This window comes from Astatotilapia calliptera, chromosome 11 (genome assembly GCF_900246225.1).
Source record: "Astatotilapia calliptera chromosome 11, fAstCal1.2, whole genome shotgun sequence".
In the NCBI taxonomy this organism is placed as follows: Eukaryota; Metazoa; Chordata; class Actinopteri; order Cichliformes; family Cichlidae; genus Astatotilapia; species Astatotilapia calliptera.
This window is the reverse complement of record NC_039312.1, coordinates 22963198-22983608: the sequence shown is the minus strand read 5'-3', so window position 1 is coordinate 22983608 and position 20411 is coordinate 22963198. Positions and strand designations below refer to the sequence as shown.

Here is a 20411-nt window from a genome sequence, read left to right as displayed (position 1 = left end):
TAAACTTTACACAAATAATATGCTGCACATGTAAATTTACAGAAGCACCTACACATCTGAAAGCATTACAGACCTCCTCAAAAATATACATAAGGGTACAGGAAATTTAGTCTACAGATAGACTCAAAGTGTAAATGATTTAAAGTCACAGACGGTAATAATCATACACAAAATACATAAAATCAGTCCAGATTGCCTGATATGTTTGATCCTCAATCCAACAAAACTCTTTTGTACTTTCCAGTATGGCAAAATGAGAGATGTAAATCCAGGTAATCAGGTAAATCAGAACATATCAGATCAGAAATTCAGCGTGTTCCCGTTTCTTCTTAAAGATCCGGTCTGTGAGCTTTCATGTTCTGTAAAATCCTTTTGGTTTGGGGCTGAAAAAGAAAAAGTCCCAGGTTTCTGTTTGAGTTATGGAAACTGACGCAGAACTACAAAAGCCAAATCATAAATGCTTATTTAAGTAATGTTCGTACTTCAAAAAATATCTCATGGCTCAAAGTGTCATTCAGATTTTAGTGCTAATAAGTGTGCATGCTTATAAATGTGGCTTTGGAGCCATTTTACCAGTTCAGGAAATGGTTAGTACGTACTTTTTGCACTGGCAGAGTTGATGCCTGAGGAGTCTCGTTTTCTGCTAATGTGAGTGACAAAGAGGCAGACACAGAGGGGTAACTCTTAAAGCTGAACTAATAACTCAGTGTGATTGAAAAGAAAGGAATATGAACGGCTGAACTGTACTTTTCTGCGTCGGTAGTGGATGAAAGCGAGCACGAGGAGGAGGAGAAGGATGACTGCTGCGCTGCAAATGATCACCAGCATCCACACACTCAGTCTGGGTTCTGTACACAACAGAGACAGACAGTCATCAAACAGTATACAGTATAGAAAGAACACATCATGTAAAAGAAGTTTCTGTCTTAAAATTTTGTGGTCACAAGGTCAGGCCCATGTCACACTTCCTGCTCGTCTCACTTCCCGTGCTCACCGATCTTAAGCAGTATCTCATCTGACGTCAGCTTGTTGCCGCCCTGCCACAGCTCACACCCCCACTTTCCGTTATCTTCTTTGCCCACTTCCGGGACAGTAATATGGGTGGGGTAAGAGATGTAAGATGACGTTTTAGGTGAAGTCCAATTTAACTTCATATCATTGGGCAGCTGGTCACCAGTGCTGCAGGACAGATTGACCTGCTGACCGTAGATTAGCTCTGCTTTTGGGTGGGCGATGACTGGAGACGAAGCAGAAGAGAAAGAACAAAGAAATAAAATGAAAAACATGCATTTTATAAAATAAATTGCTTCAAAGAAGTTGTCTGTAACGGCATTTTCCTGAAATCAGACTAAAACTTTGGCCACGAAAGCAGCGATGATGTCTAAACAAGACATTTTGATTTCTTTCCCAAATAAAAGCTTGTAAAAAAACAAAAGGTTTGGCTTCAAACCTCCACATGTGAATGCTGTAGAAATTCAACATCTCACATCAATATTTAAATATAGCTTTTATCATTTGAATATAATGTGAGTTGTGGGTTTGCTTGAGAACAGTCCAGAGAAATTGTGTTATAGGAGCAATTTCCTGTGAGTAAATACATCAGATCTGTATTTGTTTCTGGTTCTACTTTAAAAAACATTCAGCCACAACTGAGAAATCATAGTTTACTTCATAGATTCTCATAACACACGGTCCAATTAAGATTCACTGTGTTAGCACGCTGTTCTGGCAGAGGGGATGCTTAATACAGCCAATTAAAACAAGAGGAGCTTGTGAATTAGAAACATGTCACACTGTGGACACTTGCAAATAAATTCAGTAGCAGAGAAATGAAAATACTGGCCGAGCAGGAAGGCAGCAAGAGCGGTCACAAAGAAAAAATAACCCTAAATATAACGGAGGTGAGTGCAACACAGAGCTGGTCTTGTCAAAAAAATGTGACTTACTTTCCAACACCACTACGTCTACTGTGGTCTCCAGGGTCCTGCCATCTTTAAATTTCATTGAGCACGTGTAGCGCCCTCTGTCTTCTACTGTTGCCTTTGATTTGGTCAAAGACAGATTTCCGTTTTTAATGTTATATACAGGAGACAGTCCTTTGTCTTTACCCTTCTTCCAGGTAAGTTTTTCCAGATCGAGGGAGAAGAGCTGCTCTGGATTGTCAGAAAGGGTGCCTGAGGAGAGTTTAGGAGCAAAGTGCCACTGAACTTCCTCAATCTCCTTTTTTTTCACTTGTTCCCAGGTAACAGGAGAAATTAAAGAACAAGGGATGGTGAGAGGCGAGTCTGTGGATGTATACTGATGTGAAGGCACAGGGGCGAGGTCTAAAAAGGAGGAGAAACTGTTAGAAACCTGATCTTAAAGATGAGGATACACAACTGCGAAACAAATGCAAACACACAGAAACTCACCCACAACTGTAACAGAAACTGGGAACTTCTTTTCATTGGTATTTTTTTTCACTACGCAGTCCCACTGGCCGTTGTGTTCACTTCTGGCTTGAATGTAGACTATTCCTTTGTTTCCTTCTCTGTTTCCCTGGGGACTGAGCCAGTAAATCTCAGGTGTGTTTTGAGGAACACTTCCCAGACTGCAGGTCAGACTCAGATAATCGCCAGACAACAGAGGAGAGGCTGATTTCTCAATCACTAGCACAGAAAACAAGCAGAATAAAGGAAACAGAATAGAAGTGATATGTTTTACATTTTAAAATAAACTTTTTTCACATACGTAGTTTAAAAAAACAGATTGTCATGTCCAATGAATTCATAAAGGCCATGTTAAGAAGTTAATAAGTTAAACTGCTCTTACATCAAACATCTCAGGACACAAATTAAAAACATGCGCTATATTTGAACAACTTGTTTAAGACTGTTGAATATGATGAAGATATGTAAATACAGTGGTTTAAACTTTAATAACCATTAATTAAACTTACACACTAATCATGTGACCTTATTTTTGCTCTTACCATTGACTTGAATGACTTTAAATACAGTGATCGAGTCACGCTGACCGGCTGCGCTGATTTTACAGACAAAAGTCCCAAAGAGGTCTTCCTGCAAAGCGTTTATGACCAGCGAGGCACCAGTTAAGGACAACCTGTTTTTCCACTTCTCATCTACAAGGCAGAAAGTTATTGTTAAAAATATTTTTTTATTTACCTGTATTTCCCTGCTCAGTAACAATAAATAAATAATATATACATAAATATATGGTTTACCATTACTGAATCCCTTTCCGCCTAAGGGGTTAAGCCAGGCAAGTTGATGACCATCCTGTTTTTCAAAATACCAGTACACATAAGAGTTTGCTGGATAGGATGTTGGCTCCAAGGTAATATCCTGTCCCTCCTTAGCATAAATCTCTTTCTGAGCACCTACAAGGATGAGAAGGATGTTATGTGTTAATACGGAATATCAAACAGTCCAGTTTCCAAATGAAAATAAATAAGTCTACAGTCAGGGCGTCTTACCGGTAGTTGACACAATCACAGCGATAAGAAGGAGAAGGGACTGAATGAAGTTCTTCATCCTTGTTATATGTCTGGAAAATATAATAAAAATACAGTTTATAGATTTTTATAGTAACTATAAGCTTTATTTTTATAGCTTCTTTCAAATGTTAACTTTTTTGATTAAGACTTCAAGCCTGATTATTTGCTACTTTCTTAAAAGAGCAGAACAACATTCAAGAAATGTATTACTTTCTTTACATCAGAAAGCCCGAGGTATAATTGTTATATATTATATGATCACAAATGTATGTAGTTCTTTGAAACAGATACAACACAGAAGAAAACCATAAAGAAAATCTCCATGGAATTAAATTCCACATCAGCCTGCTTCTTCAGTTTATATGGCAAATCCAATTTACTGTTCAATTGTCTGAGATTTGCTGCCTGAACTCAATACAATCCTTTAAAAAAATGCATTGACCGATTGATTTGAGGGTGTTTAGTAGTGATGTTGTATTTCACTGCATACGAATCAATAAATAAATAACTCTCTATGTAACCTGTAAATGAAACTTGAAGGTCTTTCAGAGCTGTTGAACAGGTCCGCAATACATCGTAAATATGTCGTACTATATTTAATCATTTAGTGACAAACAAGAAGAAAAGTAGATGTTGAAAAATAAGCATTTCAGTAAAAATGAGTCTTTAGTTTAGTTGTAGCGTCCTGTGTATATTGAAGTCTGCTGCAAAGTGAAATCATTCAACAGGAAGCAAAGGGGGGTTTGTGGTGGTCTCAGATTTTGAGAGATTTGAGAAGATAAAAGACAAGTAGTTCAGAGAGCTGAGAGTAGGCGGCCTGTGGTGGGCTTTGGATGAAAAGAAGCAGACAAATGTTGGAGGGAAGAGACTCAGAGCGTAAGCTGGCTTGTGGTGGGACTTGATTTAGTGAAGGGTGCAGATTCTTATCCCAGTCCTCCCTTCTTCTGCCTCTCACACCCCCTCTCTTCCTCCTGTGTTCCACGAAAGACGGATCTCTCCACGCTTAAAAAGACCACAGCACCGGCAGCACACCTAGACTGTGGTTTAAGGTAGATGTTTCTCTCTTTTTTTTTCTGTTTCACCCCTTATCTCTGTTTTTCTTCTCTTTGCCTGTACGCTGTGTTATGGTTGTACACAGAAACTCTAAATGTATGTTTGTGTAAAAAGATAAATAAATTAATATTGAAAAAATGTTAAAAGAGGGCATTTATGTGCCCTCCCAACAAACACACTCTTGAAGGGGAAGCAGCTTTAAAGTAAGATTATGAATATTTCTTTAATGTATAAGCCGATGTTCATTAAAGACTTTTTATTTTGAATGAGCAGATTGAGCGAATCAGATTTATTTGTGCAACACTCCACAATTTCCAGAGATCTTAGGAACTATTTGACTTTTAAATGATAAGACTTGAGTTCAGTATCAGATTTTTCCTTTTTGGATTAAACACTTTAGATCAAAACATAAATCGATCAAAAATAATAAATTATTTTGATTGAAGAAAAATGGCAATGCTGTGATGACACGATTCTCTATGAGACGTGGATAAAGCTGTGGGCTCTTTATTCGTGAAACAGACGAAGATCAGAGAATTGTTCATCAAAATATTCTTCAATAGTGAGGTAAAACAGAACTTTACGCCTAAATACAGGTTTTTTTTATCGGCGACCGAATGTGTTTTAAATCTAAATTTAATGCGTTATTGTATATAATATGTGGAGACACACAATAACTGCTCGTGTCCAGTTATTTTGAGTTATTGTTTAAGGTTTAACTGCTAATAGATATTTAAACTTACGGTAAAATTAAAGGTTTGCGGAGTCTCTAGTTTGGGCCAGCCCGGGCGCCGGCTCTACATGTCTCTGTGCAGTAAAGTGCCCCCAAATACCTTTAATAATATTACAGGTTTTCACTAGTTTCACCATTGGAGGGAAAATCAGCTCCACGTATGATGCACAATGTCCTCATGGGCTAAATGTGCATAAATGTGTTGGGATAAATATAAAAGTCACCAAGTCCTCCTTTGTCCTACTAATAGCCTCATTATTCACATGAAAATAATAAAAAATAATAATTCTCGTAACAGCTTTAGAGTGCAATCATCTCTCTAGGGATCTCACTCTTAAAATCTTGAATTAAAAAAGCTAATTGTTAGCGCTCATAGATAAGCCAGCTACCAGAAGAAGAAAATCAACAGGAAATATTAAAATCTGAGGTGTTTTTGTGTTGAGGGAGAATGTCTCAGAGAATTTATGCTCCAATATAATCTATTTCACTCGACTGAAACTGCATAGTGTTTAATATGAATTGTATCAGAGTTTGTAAGAAACAATAATGAGGGAAGATCGGTGATGGAGTGAAACTGATGACAAACTGACGTTCAAAGTCATCGCACCTGTGGAAGTATAACCCAGAAACCAACATGATCGTATCTGCAGTCAGGAGGGAGCTACAACAACAAATACAGAGATGGGGGGGAGGGGAGGATGAGGGTCAGACACAGCAGAGAGATGAAGGAGGGGAGCTGAATGAACAGAGAAACCAGATTAACAGCAGCATTTCATTTAATTTCATTCATCTCATTTTTTAAAAATCTTTATTTGTCTTATTTATTCTTTTTTTTTTGGCCAGAATTTAAATTAATTTGACAAAAAGTTTCCTTTATTTTTTTCACCATCACCTCAAACATATTTTATTTATGAAGCTTAAGAAAAAATTAAAGTGTTATATTGTTTGTTTTTCAGAAAAATCAGGAATAGTTGTGTGTCATAAAGCGTGAATTTGTGAGTAACTTAAAAAATAACTGTGGTACACAACTATCGCTAATGCTACGTCAACATATTTAGTTCAAGCTAAAATAATCCACCGGTGTAAATGTTTAAATCCTATTTTATTGTAAATGTATTATTTGAAAATTACACATACATCTTTTGCTCAGCGGTCATCTGTTTTGTACGGGTCAGTTGCTCAGCGCTTAAACGATTATATGTTTTAGTTAAATGTAAGAAAAAAGAAATACAAGAAATGGATTAGCATTTTAACATTTTTAATAATACGATCTGAAATTACATTTTCAGGCAACGTTTAATGTGTGTGTTTTTAAAATCCTCCAAAAAGTTTATTATTTAGTTTTTTCTTTCAGTTTTTTCATATCTGGAGAGGATCGTCACTGCGCTGTCGATTTATAAAACTTACCTTGGAGCTCTAATTGCATAAAACTCAGCGTGATATTCTGGCTCCACTGGGCCTGTTGAGGCTTTACATGTTTATATTTCAAACTTATTATTTAAAAAAATGTGATACTGATAATTCTAGTATAAATTAACTTTACAACGTGTGCCGTGGTTCTGAATTATGTGTATATTAGGTTAAAATCTGAAAAATTACACAATACTTACAGCGGCTGCTCAGTGCAGAGTGTCCCTCTGTGCTCAGTGATCCGGAGTCAGTCGGAAGTGTTGTATATTTATCAAACGAGCCCTCTTTTTAAATGCCGTTGCACCTCCCTCAGCACTGATTGGCCTGGAAGACACACACACAGATGCTGATCAGACCCAAAGTCAGAAAAATGACCTTTGATTGGTTGTTAAACTCTACTCAAGATCAGTTTTCGAAAGTTTTCTACCCCCTTAAACTGTTTACCGTTGGGTACTGTTTAGAGTAAACAAAATATCTAAGATTCATATACACAAAACACTGAAACGCATCGCTTTGGCAGTGTAATCATGTCGTCATTTAATCAGTAAAATTAAATGTTTTTTTGAGTTTCTGTTTTTACTTTTAATCTGTCCAGTGGCTATAATAACAAATAGAGAACAAATCTTAATGGGGTAAAATGTCTTAGCTCATTAAGTATGAGATGCTGTTTATGTCATAAACTCTGTGAAGGGTCTCTCCGGACTCATTATCTATCCTTAGCACGTTCTAAGCGGCACATGAGCCGCTTACAAACTAATTTATTGTAATTTTCCACTGGTCTTATAATTGTACCAATTTAGATACATAATTAGTGTATCAGAATTCAAGCATGAACTGCTGAACCAATCTTCACAAAAACAGTTGACTGATGCAAATTAAAAATGCGACATTTCCTGGAGAGAAAGTCGGATAAAGTGCAGAACGGGATGAGAAAAGCAAAAAGTTTAGGGATGTTTTTTTTCCTGGGAGAGCGGCATATATGAGATTAATTTATATATGACGGAATAACAGACTTCATGGACTTAAAATCTTCAAGTCTATCGACGACGGTGCAGTGCAGCGTCTCTTCTGTAAGGTCTCGCTCTCACTTCCATGACCAGTGCTTTTCAGAACCTCTTCGCACTTTAAAATTGCCCTTATCGTTCATTTTTTCCCCATCTTTGACATGTTTAGATTTCTTCCAGAAAGCAAACAAATATTGCTGTCTGAACACGGCGAGCGAATCATCAATCAACCAATAATCACGGCCTAAGTTTTAAAGTTCAGAACAAGATGAATGGATGTTAAAGTAGAATAAAGTCAACAAACACAATTACTTTGTGAAATTTATAAGTCCAACCAGCCGCGCGTGTAAAGGTGCTGAAATCACAATCGTACAAACATACCCGCCAGAATAAATGTTCACAATATGTCTTCTTCAGTTGTTGCTGAGTAGCTTAAATGTTACTCATTTTTCGATGTATATAATCTGTTTGTGCTTGTTACGGAGCTCCGCCGAAGCTACAGCATCGAGGAAAACATTCATCAAAATAAAAACCACTGTGTCATGTTATTTGGCGGTAACTAGCAGTAAATTGAAATTTCCTTTCAATCTAAGATTCTATGAACTAATTTTAATAAAACAAACTGTACTGAAATGTAAAGATTTGTCGAGTAAAGAAAATCTTCCCTTTGTGCGTTTGACAAGAAAAGACCCGCCAAACGGTCAGCGCGGGTGAAAGCGATCAATAGTTTTTTATTGAATGTTTCCATCTTACATAATTCCCGTTTCTTTATGTCTTACCAGCAAATTTGTATTAAACAGAAAAACTGATCGAACTTCATCAGAACAATGCTGGGTTTGCGAGTTTTAACTTCAAATGACCGCATGGACTCGTTTATGACGTTAGCGGTGTAGAAATATTTGTCTTTAATCTTTAATCATGAAAACATTTCCTACCATGAATTCATCGGTCTACTTCACTCATATTTTTTCATAGATTACAGGAATTGGAACAATGGTGTGTCAGGGATAATGGAAAGTTGTGTGGGGTCATGTATGATGATGGAAATGTTTCTGTTTTGTTTTATTTAAATGTTTTTACTTGGAATCGCTGCATTACAATGTTTTACAGTGAGCGTAGCTAACAGACTCAGAGAACCAAATCTGCAAAAGTCGAGCACATACTCGGTGCCCGATGACGATGAAATATAGCTAAAGCGTTTGAGTTGGGTAACATCAAAATGATTTAAAACCGTTGCTGATTACATTAGAATAAACACAAATAGAGCCATGTAAATTAGGTTTTGTTGTATAAAGTATAAAGGGGTCACTTTAGTTGCTAAAATATCTGGGACCCTTGGTTAACAGACAAACACGTGAATAAAAGGTTGACCAGACTGAGGTCTATGACGGCCAACATTAGTCTGTAAATGTAACTGTGCTAAATGTAATTATCAGCAAACTACTTTGTTCATTTAAAAAAAGGCACGCAGCATCAATCCAGTTCATTTTACCAGAGTGTGATCAAATTCATGGTAGGGGCGATATTCTTCTTTTCTTTGACATGAAGGCAATCGGTCGTCATCAGTCAATCTGCCATGCCACTAAAATTCATTTATACGTATAGCTTGCAGAGTTCGGGCAGTCCGGGAGAAATATAACAACACCTTTCCCTCAATCTCCCTTCTTGACCTGAAAAGTGATATAAAGAGTCCCACAGATGACTCTTGTTGGGGATCGGTATCATAATTTTGAGCTTAAGATTTCAGATTCTCTGCACATTTCACTTTTCTCTCTGTACGGCACTCTGATTACTCATTGCTTTATTACTTAATAATAGTAACTGTCCACCTGTGAGGGAGCTGATCATCTGCTTGTTCTTATTTGCACTCCTAAAATGCAGCCGAGTCACATCTGCGCTCGACTCAACAACATCTGTAGATTTCTGTGTTTTCTCACTGTTGTCAGCTTCTCAGCTTCTCAGAAGTTGTACACACGAGCTGTATGGGTGAGTACAGTATTGCCTTACAGCTACGGCAGCTGTGCTGATGTGCTAGATAAAACATTAAACTGCAAACTAATTACAAAAATTAGAGCATCTTTGATGTCCTCAGAAAACATGAGAGATCCTGTGACTGGAAGATTACATTAAATTGAATCAAAACTGCTTAAAATTTGGGCACAATACCAGTGAAGTACTACACTTTGAAGGCAGGCCTGAGAGGCTCAGCAGCATGTTTGACACAGATGCACTGACTCTGTAAAGGGTTAACGTTTGGCTGTTTATTCTGCTGAAATAGAAGCTAATCGCTTATTTTTCATTCAAGAAATCAGATGATCTCTTCCATCACAGCTAATGAAGGCTACAGGGATCAGACTGGTGCTGCAGAAACATGCTGCTGAGGTGGTTTAGATACAGGAACCACAACAAGGACAAAACAAACATCTCACACACGTCTCATGTGTCTCTCTGAGGTTTCTCTGCCTGCCTCTGTACTGCCTTCATGAAGGGCTCACACCTGCTTCTGTTCCTTCTGAGCTCGAAATGAAACAAGCTTTTGTTCACTCGTAAAGCAAAACCTTCACGTCTGTGCTGCCTCAGCCAAACGTTTGCTTACAGGCCTAAATGAAATGAGCTTTTAAATGGAGCTCCTTTCAGATTACTCGGATATAAAAGCGGCTGCAAAGCCCGCGATCAGCGCGACACCCCTTTCTTTCCTCGGTGGATGCATATTTGTTTATGAGCTGTGATTTTGATGGAAAACACCTTGAAAGTGAGGACTCCCTCATTAGTCACACACACCTAACGAGGGGGTGTGCACCACACTGTGTCATTACTGAAAAAGAAAAAGACAAAGTGTGGGCCACAAGCAAGAAAGATGGGTGATTCACTTTTTTCATATGCCTCTCATGCTTCCTCAGCCTCCAATCTCTCCTACAGAGGGTTTCCCTCGGCAATCGATCTCTATTTCCTGTCTCTGACTTGCGCTGGTTTTATTGTATTTGATAAAATTACAGGTTAGACTTATGGCGTGCGATTTAGCCAAAGACGGGAGGATGTGCTGAAGGTGCTGGGTGTGTGCTGGAAGTTTAAGAGTCTGTGGCTGTTTTTGTGTTTCATAAATAAACAAAATGTCAGTGGAAAAGATGTTAAGAATCAGAAACAAGTGACATTCTCCCTCAGTGCCTGAAAACATTTAGTCTGTTTCATCATGAGGGGAACTTCATTCAAGCTTCTTTGAAACCTCAAACTTGTGAAACAGTCGCAAAGACAGAAAAGTTTACTGTCTCTCCCACTCATCGCTAAAACCTCCATCATCAGTATCTGTAAGTTATTTTTGGTTTGTGGGCCGCTGGATGATCGTTTTTATCAAAAGGAAAATGTAGATTTTGCCACAGTTCATGTAGATTTTCTAATTCATATGGACTGCACACGACTGCTACTATAAATCTGTGATTAAGATGATGAGGTTAATGATGACGTTTGTTTGCAGTGGAAACACTGCTGTATATTTCCACAGCGCCTACAGACGTGTGTGCAGCATATGCGCTGAGCGTAGCTGAAGCACGTTACTGCATTCCTGTAAGTAATCGAGATAATATGATTATTCGCTTATTGTAATAAATGAATAAACAAAATGGAAACAAAAAACATTTGATGTCAGTTTTAGAGCATTTCTCAAAACAATGACACAAACAAAATTCAGTTTTCAGTCAGTAATGTTTTTCTGTACATCCTACAGTTTATATCCGGAAATTATGGAAATGTTTTGCAATTTTTTTTCCATCAACATGCATTCAAATAAGAACTAAATGCATTTTAATTGCATAAACGTTAGGCACAAAAACACTATTCCACTACTCACATGTTGCCACTCATTGTACAGACGGCCACATTCAAAGTGTCAGGAAGAGTTCAGTGATGTTCCTTTGCTACATCTGCCCAATAGCTAAAAAACACACTAAGCTGCCATTAGATTAAATAATCAAATCATTTTAAAAATATGCCTCACATGTGCATTTGTGCAGTTTTTTTGTTCGCTGCAGGCTCAGCCTTGCGGCGTTGATTTTGAGGAGCCTGCTTCCTAATGCCGCTTCAGAGGCAACAGGAGAGGCAGATTTTTTAATGGGCAAAAATCATCTTCAAAGTTAAAGGTAAACTAAAAGAAATAGAAATAGAAAAAGTGTTTATATTGCCTTTGATAATGATGATCATGACCTGCGGTACGAGTCCAAAGTTTGCAGACTGATGTTTAAAAAGTATCTGTGACAAATTTAATAAAACATCTGATGCGCAAATACGCACAATAAAACACAGGCAATATGAAGCCAGTGTGACTTTTGGAAGATGTGAATGTAAACATCATTAATTCGGAAGTGAGAAATGTAAAGATGCATTTGTCGTTAAGTTTTCCACTCGCTGGGCTGCTGCTGATTTTTCGCAAACAGTTATTTAGTAGCAAACTACAAGCAAAACACACACATACTTGGTAGAAGACACAGTTTCCCGGTTCTATAAGGTAAAAGAGGCTTAACTTACTCAGCTGATGTCGTTCTGTACAAAGTCTTGTTACAAAATGTGGAGAAATAAAGAGATAATTCACTGTGACTGAGTGGGTCATCTCTCATATTATTATCTACTAATTTCTACCTCACAAAACAATGTTTACTCAGTTCACTCTAAATATCTTACGACTGTATAAGGAAAACGTCAAAGAGTCAATCTCCTGAACATGAAACATAAACATTTCGCTCTAAGCACTTTCTATTTCTTTTCCATGTGGGTAGTCAAATTAAGTGACACTCTTTTTAGCACGAAATCCCCCCCCCTTCATGTCTGCTGCAATCATTAAATGTTAGAAAACACTGACAGAGAAACACAAAAAGGGAAAGACTTAATGGTACCTGCGTTATTTGTCACAACTTTAGGACGTCTTTTAAGAATGAAGACAATCTCTTACATTAGAGCTGTATTAGACAGCCAGTTCAGGTGCACAGTGAAAGAGTTTCTATTAATATGAACCTACTGAAACAGGAAAACCAGAAAACATTTGTTACACAAACAGAGCTGAAGAGCATTTAAAAAGCCGGCCATAATTTAACCATAATGCTTCATTTCCTGATTCACTGCATGTTACCCTTTGCCTACTAACAACACTTTCACTTCTTTAGTTTTAAAAGCCAACAACACACAGCAAGACGAAGAGGAGCAGCTGAGACGCCACCTATGAGAGGACAACTTTAACAAACAAGAAAACAAATGATTTTAGCCTGCGACCGGTCACTGACCGATCACCCTCTGCAGGTTGCTTTAACAGCGATTCCAGTCATGAAAAGCTGCTCTGACACTAAAACCTGCGTGGAAGTGAAACACGAGGGGAGTTTACTGCAGGGAAATCACCCAGCACACGATCATTTCAAAAATAATCAGGAAATTCAGTTTTTAAAAAAGGAGTGCACCTGCAGTGGGGTTACAGCTGGCTGCTGTGTGCTGCCTCTCCCTGCTCTGAAAGCTCACACATCATCCTGCTTACTATTGCAACTGTTTTGTTTTGGTGTTTTTTGGTGTTTTTTGCAACAATCTGCTGCTGTTTGGCATTTAACAAATTTGTAATGATGGTGGCTACATTGGCACTTGTGTCAGGGTCATTACGTATGCACGTACGTTTGCAAAAAAACCCCTCTCCGAATACTTCAATCTAACAAACTGGAGCTGAAATCAAGGACAGTTTACAGAGTTTTGCGCTGTAGTTTGTGCCAATTCCTTTGTACAAAAAAATATTAACAGGAAGCTACTGTAAACTGTAAAAAGTACGTTATATATAATTCCTTTTTCTTTGGTGTTCAGAGTATTAATTCAGAAATGTTATGGTGGTTATTTTAAGCTATTACGTGTTGAGGCTTTACCACCATCAACGAGACTCCTGTAGGGTTCAGTTGTGCTCACTTTCGGGGTAGATGCTCTGAAGTTAAATACCAAAGCATTCCCCTAACCATGTTGTGGAAGAAAAAGGGGAACTTCTACAGAGCCGATATCTTGTCAAAGTATGACAAAACCAAGAAACTAAACTCGGGGTGCCCGAGCGAGGAGATGCTGCTACAGTCATGTGGAAAAGATAAAAACACCCTCTTTGATCTCTAAAGTTTTAATGTATCACACATAATAAGAGAGATCTGATTCTTAGCAGTACTTAACATTATTTAAATACAACCTCCAATGAACAGCAACATGTGACATGACATATTGTGTCATTATTTATTTAGTAAACGTTAAAAGTTAAGAAGAAGTTTATGAATAATTAAACACATCCGTTTCTTATATAGCGCTTTTCTACTCAAGGACTCAAAGCGCTTATACATTTTGCCCCATTCACCCATTCACAGACAAGCGCTTGTTTCTACTTCTACAAGCCTGTTAACTTACTGGCATACAAATTGGAGCAGGGAGAGAATCAAAAGGGATCCAACTTCCAAAAAGTAGATGACCTGCTTTATCTCCTGAGCTACAGCCAACATAGCAAAATTGGTATGGCTCGGATCTGGACCACACAATGTGCTTACACATGGCTCACATACCGCAAAGAATGACGGCCTGTGCTGCCCCAGAACAGTTTCAGCTCTGGCCGCAGATGTCAGCCTAATGTGTACCTTAATCAAGCCGTGTAATAACAACATGTGCCGGAACATAATAGTGCAAAAGTAACATGAGGAAACTCTGTTCAGACAGTGAATGGACTGATTCTTATATAGCGCTCCTCTACTCTCCCAGATTACTCAAAGTGCTCTATACAACATGACACATTCACCCAATCACACACTTTCTCTTAACTGAGTGCTTCCTAACTACATTCATACACATTCACACTCTTGATATGCAGACTGGAGGAAACAGGGATCGAACCACTAACCTTCTGATCTACCTCCTGAGCTACAGCCACCCTGTGATAAACATGAGTAAACCGTCACTAGGTTTTGGATAAAGTGTACACTCACAAACCTGTCAAACCTGCATTTGAAACGTTGGCTACCATAGCAGTATAGTATTGCAACATGGCATTTGGGTCTTCTAACTAAAATAGGAAAATAGGAACATAAATTATGTCATGATTGGCAGACCTGGCCCACATCTGGTTGACATACACCCTGCCATGGCACCAGTCGGGCCAGAACTCTTTTCTATGATCCTGGGCCACATAACCAAAAACATAATCGAGCCAGATGTGGCATGCCATCACATAGTCAGTGCCATCTACGCCAAGCCTGACCCATATATGGATGACATACCACTTACCATGCCAGAAGTCAGCCAGCAGTGACGGCTTGATACCAGATCCGGGCCAGACCTGCTTGCTATGTGGGAGCCACCACTTAATTCCTTCATGTTTTCCTCCATAGGAATTAAGTGGTAAGTAGCAGCCTGGTGCTGATAATCAAATGCACTTCATTAATTAATCATGTTAACTGTTTTAACAGGTTACAGGTCTGGAGCATTCAGGTTTGTGTTAACAACAAGAAAGATATCAACGGTCTGGTAATCTAACTAACTGCTATATGTAAATGCTATAAATGCTTAAGGCCATTTCCTAACATTGTGAAGTTTATTATTCGACACCGAGAAAGATTGTTCATCAGTGGAAAACATTTAAGACAGCTGCTAATCTTCAGTGGACGTCCCAGCAAATTCACACCAAGGTCAGACTGAGCAATGCTCAGAGAACGTGCCGAAAACCCAAGAGCTACATCTCAGACTCTACAGGCCTCAGTTTATTAGACGTAAAAGTTCATGACAATACATTCAGAAAAAGACTGAACAAGTACATCCTGTTCGGAAGAGTTGCCAGAAGAAACACTGTCTAAAAAGAACATGGCAGCATGGCTTTGCGTCTGAACAAATCACACGACTACTTTTAGACAGATCGAGCTAAAATAGAGAAGTCTGGCCATAACGCTCAGAAAAATGAACCACAGCTTATCAGCACAAACACCTCAACTGTCAAGCACAGTCAGGAGTAATGATTTATGTTTGTTCTGCTGTCACTGTCCTGAGCTGACAGTTAACTTTATACGAAACACTTTTAGAAATGTGAAGCAATCTGTCTGACGGCTAAGTCATGCAACAGAACAACAATCGCAAGCACAGCAGCAAATCAAAAGTCAAAAATCGAGATGTTGCAATGGCCCAGGAAAAATCCAGCTCTCAACCGGACTGAAATGATGTGTTGGGACCTGAAGAGAGTTATGCACAAATGAATGCCTACAAACCTCAATGAACTAAAGTAAAAATGCAAAGAAAAGTGGGCCAACATGATGTGAGACACTGATAAAGTCATACAGAAAATGATTATTGTTAAAGGTTGTTCTGCAAGCTCCCGAATCTTCTATTTCACACAGTTTCTGCTTTTTCATCTAGTTTTTGTTAACTAAACAATGAAAGAGTTTAATCACATGTTGTTGTTTTTTTAATCTTTAAGGGTCGTGCGACCCAGTGTCGCACGACATCACATATTTGTGATCGCTTATAGCATCACAAATATGTGATGCTATAAGCGACCTTATAGCATCACATATTTGTGTTTTATAGTTTACTGCAGAGAAGTTTTGGAAGTAGACTGTTACTCTGATACTAACAGATACAACACTACCTTACAACAACCTCACAGGTATGCGGCCATACAGCTGCTGTTATGGTATGCACATTTCTTTAACTCTACTGGCCTGACAGTAGGACAGGATGTGGTTGCCGTGTTGCCTGCAGATCCCTGCTGAGGATCAGATGATATTTTATTATGTCCTGATACATAAAAGTTCAGAATGGGAAAACGGTCCACTGCCTTTTTTCACATAAGCGTAATTTTACAGTAATATGCTGTTTATGGAGGTTACACAAACAATAAATACATGTATCGCAACAATGTCCTTTAACAGTGACATTTCTAACCTGCTGATATCAAGAAGTAAAAAATTTGATTTGCTGACCTGAATTTGGCTCCTGATGGTTTGTAGCGATGGAATGACAAGACAAATGGAAATAGCAGAAGGAGGGACACACCCTGGTTCAGAAATTGCAGTTTCACTTTGTATGACTGCATGTTTGTGTCTATGAGTGTGCACATTTGGGTAATACAGTGAAAAAGAGAACTGACTAATGCAGTCCCATGAAAAGGGAATCCTAATGTCTCATATGAGAACACCTCCAGTGTAGACAGGTTATATTTTCATAACAGGGTAAGGGAAACACATCTCAGTAATCGCCTACAGAGAACATCAAAATACATACAGTGTGTGCCTCTAGGAGACTTTTTGCTCACTGCTAAAGTCCAAGAAGAAGAAACAAGTACATTTAATGACTCTTCACGATGATATGCAACAAAAAGAGTAAATCAGCAGCACTTTAGTTAGTCAGTAATAAACAATAAATGGCTTTGAACTGCTCTGAACAGCTTTATGGGTGTTCCTGGATAAACAGAGATAAACAATTCAGTCCTTTGAATTGTAGGAATAGCATCCGGAGCATGAAGCTGAAACAACCAAGAACCCGGGGACATGTGATCGACATTCACAGGCCAAATCAGCCAACCAACCTCAATCCTACTGAGCAAACTGAAAACAGACTACCCTCGAAACGAGAAAGGCAAGAAGACAGTTCAGCAAGTAAGAAGTGCCTGCTGACACCTGTGAGGTGCAGCATTCAGCTGTACGTTAACATTTTGGTGTAAAAAAACAAAACAAACAGTCAACACTTTAAGCTCAAGGTAGCGCTTCTGTTTCAGACTGTGCTGCAGCGCTGTGCTGGTTGGCCACTGATGGAGTTTATCCGACATGTATGTTACCAAATTTAATTTCTGTCACAAAACATTTAGTTTTAGAGCAAACTGGAACATAAAATGTGCACACGCAGCAGAAGTAACATCATACAGATATGTGAAAACCAGCAAGTGTCTTAGTTAGAAGTTGGGCCGCAACGTTCCGCCTGAAGAGCTTGAATGCACTTTTCTACAATATTTGCGTTAAATCTTTGAGACTCTGCTGGGGGGGATGCTCGCCACTCTTTTTCAAGATATTCTCTCATTTGATGGGGAGAGCAGTTCAGTACATCAGCCTAAAATCATTCATACTGGGTTAAAATCTCGTGTCTCGGGAGGCCGTAGCACATCGTTTTATATTCAAACCGTTCAGTGACCCCTCGCGCCCTCTGGACGGGGGCATTTCCATCCTGGAACAGACCGCTCCCTTCAGGATAGAAGTGCTCCATGAAAGGATAAAGTGCAAATCAACTTTTTGGTTGCTTGATTTCTAGTGACGCTTTGCTCTCGAGGGACAAGCCCCTCAAAGTAAAAAGGGGCCACTGCATCGCATTGCTTCGCTGGCAGGGTCGGGGGTTTTCAGGATTTTCCTTTAATTTGTTACCATTTTGTAATATCATTTTTAAAATTGTGAGTTATATGACTCCTTTTAAGCTCTGGCAGTAGATAAAACATGGAGAAGCTGAAAGGAGGCGATCTATTAAAGCGCTCGCGCAGAAAGAGCCAGGTAAATTTATTTTTTAGTATTTTACACCAGATCTTTGTGCGTCTGCAGCCACTTTGCCATGTTTGCTAGATCTAATTTTAATGGTACTTATCATGAGTAAAATTTAAAACACTATGAGCCACGGATTAGTGAAATCTAGACTGTTATCCTGATATAATGCTCAGAGATGAGAAAAGAAGCACTATAATCTCAAGTGAGATATCTCTAACACTAAATTATTGCCCATTTTTGTAATATTAATCAAAAAATTTGAGCCAGTTTAATCCTACACTTATTATATTTTATATTCGAGTGAGAGTACAGCACTTGGTAAATTTCATTTCATTCATTCATTTATTTATTTTTTCATTTATTTTATATTGGCAGTTTTCATAGGAAGCATTTTCAGTTTCAGGGTCCTCCTAAAACAAAACCAGCAGGACCCCGAGGCCACGCAAGCTCACTGCTTCACGACTCTTTGGGACCATTCAATAAAACAAGGCCGTCATTGATGTAACCACCGTACGCGCCACCTGTCTTTAACGAGAGGTCAAAACTTTTATTTTCTGAAGGTAACCTAGTTTGGATACCTGTGTAATGCCTCTGAGTTTAGAGTTTAAAGCAAATATGAGATTTTACCACTTAGTGTGATCTAAAGTTAATTTCCTCAGTATAACAGCTGAACTATGCTCAGTGTTACAGTTTACAAGGAGATTTGCGTTAAACAAGCAAATTTTTCATTATATTACAATCATTTGTTGCCCACCACACGTAGCATTTGAACTAACCCTGCTATAAGTAAATTTTTTGGCATCGTCTGACATTGTATTTCTGAAGATAGTACGCACACTGGAAGCTTCTCAGAGTTACTTGTTTGTTAAAGAAAACTCAGCAGATGAGGTGCGATCCACACTCAGCTGTAAATGGCCTTTACGAGGGAACGCTTCAGGTCTTATTTACCTGAACTAAATAAAAGCAGTACATTACTGTCGACACTATCAGTGCCAAAAATATAAAAATAAGGTAAGCTGTGAGATTTTTTTCGACTTTTTAAGGCTGTTTTAAGGCAGAAGTTTTAACTTGTGAAAACATTTTTAATGTTATATACATAACATAAGAGAAATACTTTGCTACAGTGTGTTTTAGTAATTTATAAATGCCGTAAAAGAAACACTTTACCAAATGTGTTAAAAATATTTGAAGGTATTTGAAGCTTTTTGATTAACGTTGCTATTTACCTACAAAATTAAGCATTCTGCATGGCACAAGGCCCTCAGCAAAGCTAGCACTATCATATTTTAGAGGAACAACACACACACTAAACTTAACATTCAAGCAAACCTGCCTGATTTTAAACTGTTAAGGATATTGTAACTTTCTTTACATTTTTTCAAAAAAATTAAAATTAGTTTATGTCCTGATTGCGTAAGATCAGGACAAATTTAGCATCTTATTGCAAAATCAACAATGTGTTGCTGGCGCTGCTGTTATTGCATAAATTTTGATCTTTACGTTTAAAGAGACTGCAGAGCAGAAAATTCTATTTTAGGCATTTCTGATGTGACATTTTGAAATCCTCCTCAGGGTTGTCATTAGGTTTAAGCACATCAGAGAGACTAATGAAGGCTGAAAGACGTCCCATAGAGGGTAAAATCTACAGATCAGGTCCGGCTCATTTGAGAATTGCTTAAGTCTGATGATAAAACAACCATAAATCTTTCAGTGTTGACGAATTTAATTCAATTCATGTGTTGACAGTCAGACACACTGAACGCTGGCTACGAACTGTGGATCGTCACTTTCTTCTAATGATATAAATATATATGAAAATAATTGTGCCAGTTTTTCAGGCAACAAACACAAACACGAGCAGATCAAATTCAAGACAAATCAGTCAAAAAACTTTTAAAAGCGGCCTCTGTTGGGACCACATTTGAATCTTGACCCTACGTGCCCCTTTGCGTCTATCAGAGTGGATCTTTCGCAGCGTCTCTGACATTTGTCAGCATGTAGTTATGATTCGAGTCCTTGACATGTTGTTATCCTGATTAAAGTATCATCTCCCTTGAAGAAAAGCTTTTAAAACCTGCTACTATCACGTAAAACACTAAAGTATACATACAAAGTATTACAGAGTACTTACATGGGATCTTCTCAGTACAGCTATGAGTTCAGCTTTGACACTTGGTAGGCTGTGTGCACTGCAGGTGCCTCTTTCAAACACACAC

At 38.3% G+C, this 20411-nt stretch overlaps 1 protein-coding gene across 3 annotated transcripts; it reads right to left on the bottom strand.

The window, feature by feature from the left end:
• Positions 1-45: 45 nt before the first annotated feature.
• cd4-1 (CD4-1 molecule) lies at positions 46-20380 on the bottom strand. Of its 3 annotated transcripts, none has more exons than XM_026183344.1 (11): positions 20327-20380; positions 6893-7016; positions 3476-3546; positions 3224-3379; positions 2972-3121; positions 2412-2648; positions 1947-2324; positions 995-1237; positions 748-848; positions 600-643; positions 46-383 (listed from the first exon to the last, which is right to left on the bottom strand). In XM_026183344.1, exons 3-11 carry the CDS (start codon positions 3531-3533, stop codon positions 353-355), a joined length of 1398 nt encoding a protein of 465 aa, XP_026039129.1. In that variant the 5' UTR covers positions 3534-3546; positions 6893-7016; positions 20327-20380; the 3' UTR covers positions 46-352. The 3 variants fall into 3 exon arrangements, with proteins under 3 accessions (XP_026039129.1, XP_026039131.1, XP_026039130.1); XM_026183346.1 differs by having other exon boundaries at positions 600-640; XM_026183345.1 differs by lacking the exon at positions 20327-20380 and adding an exon at positions 16651-16669.
• Between the last annotated feature and the right edge of the window lie 31 nt (positions 20381-20411).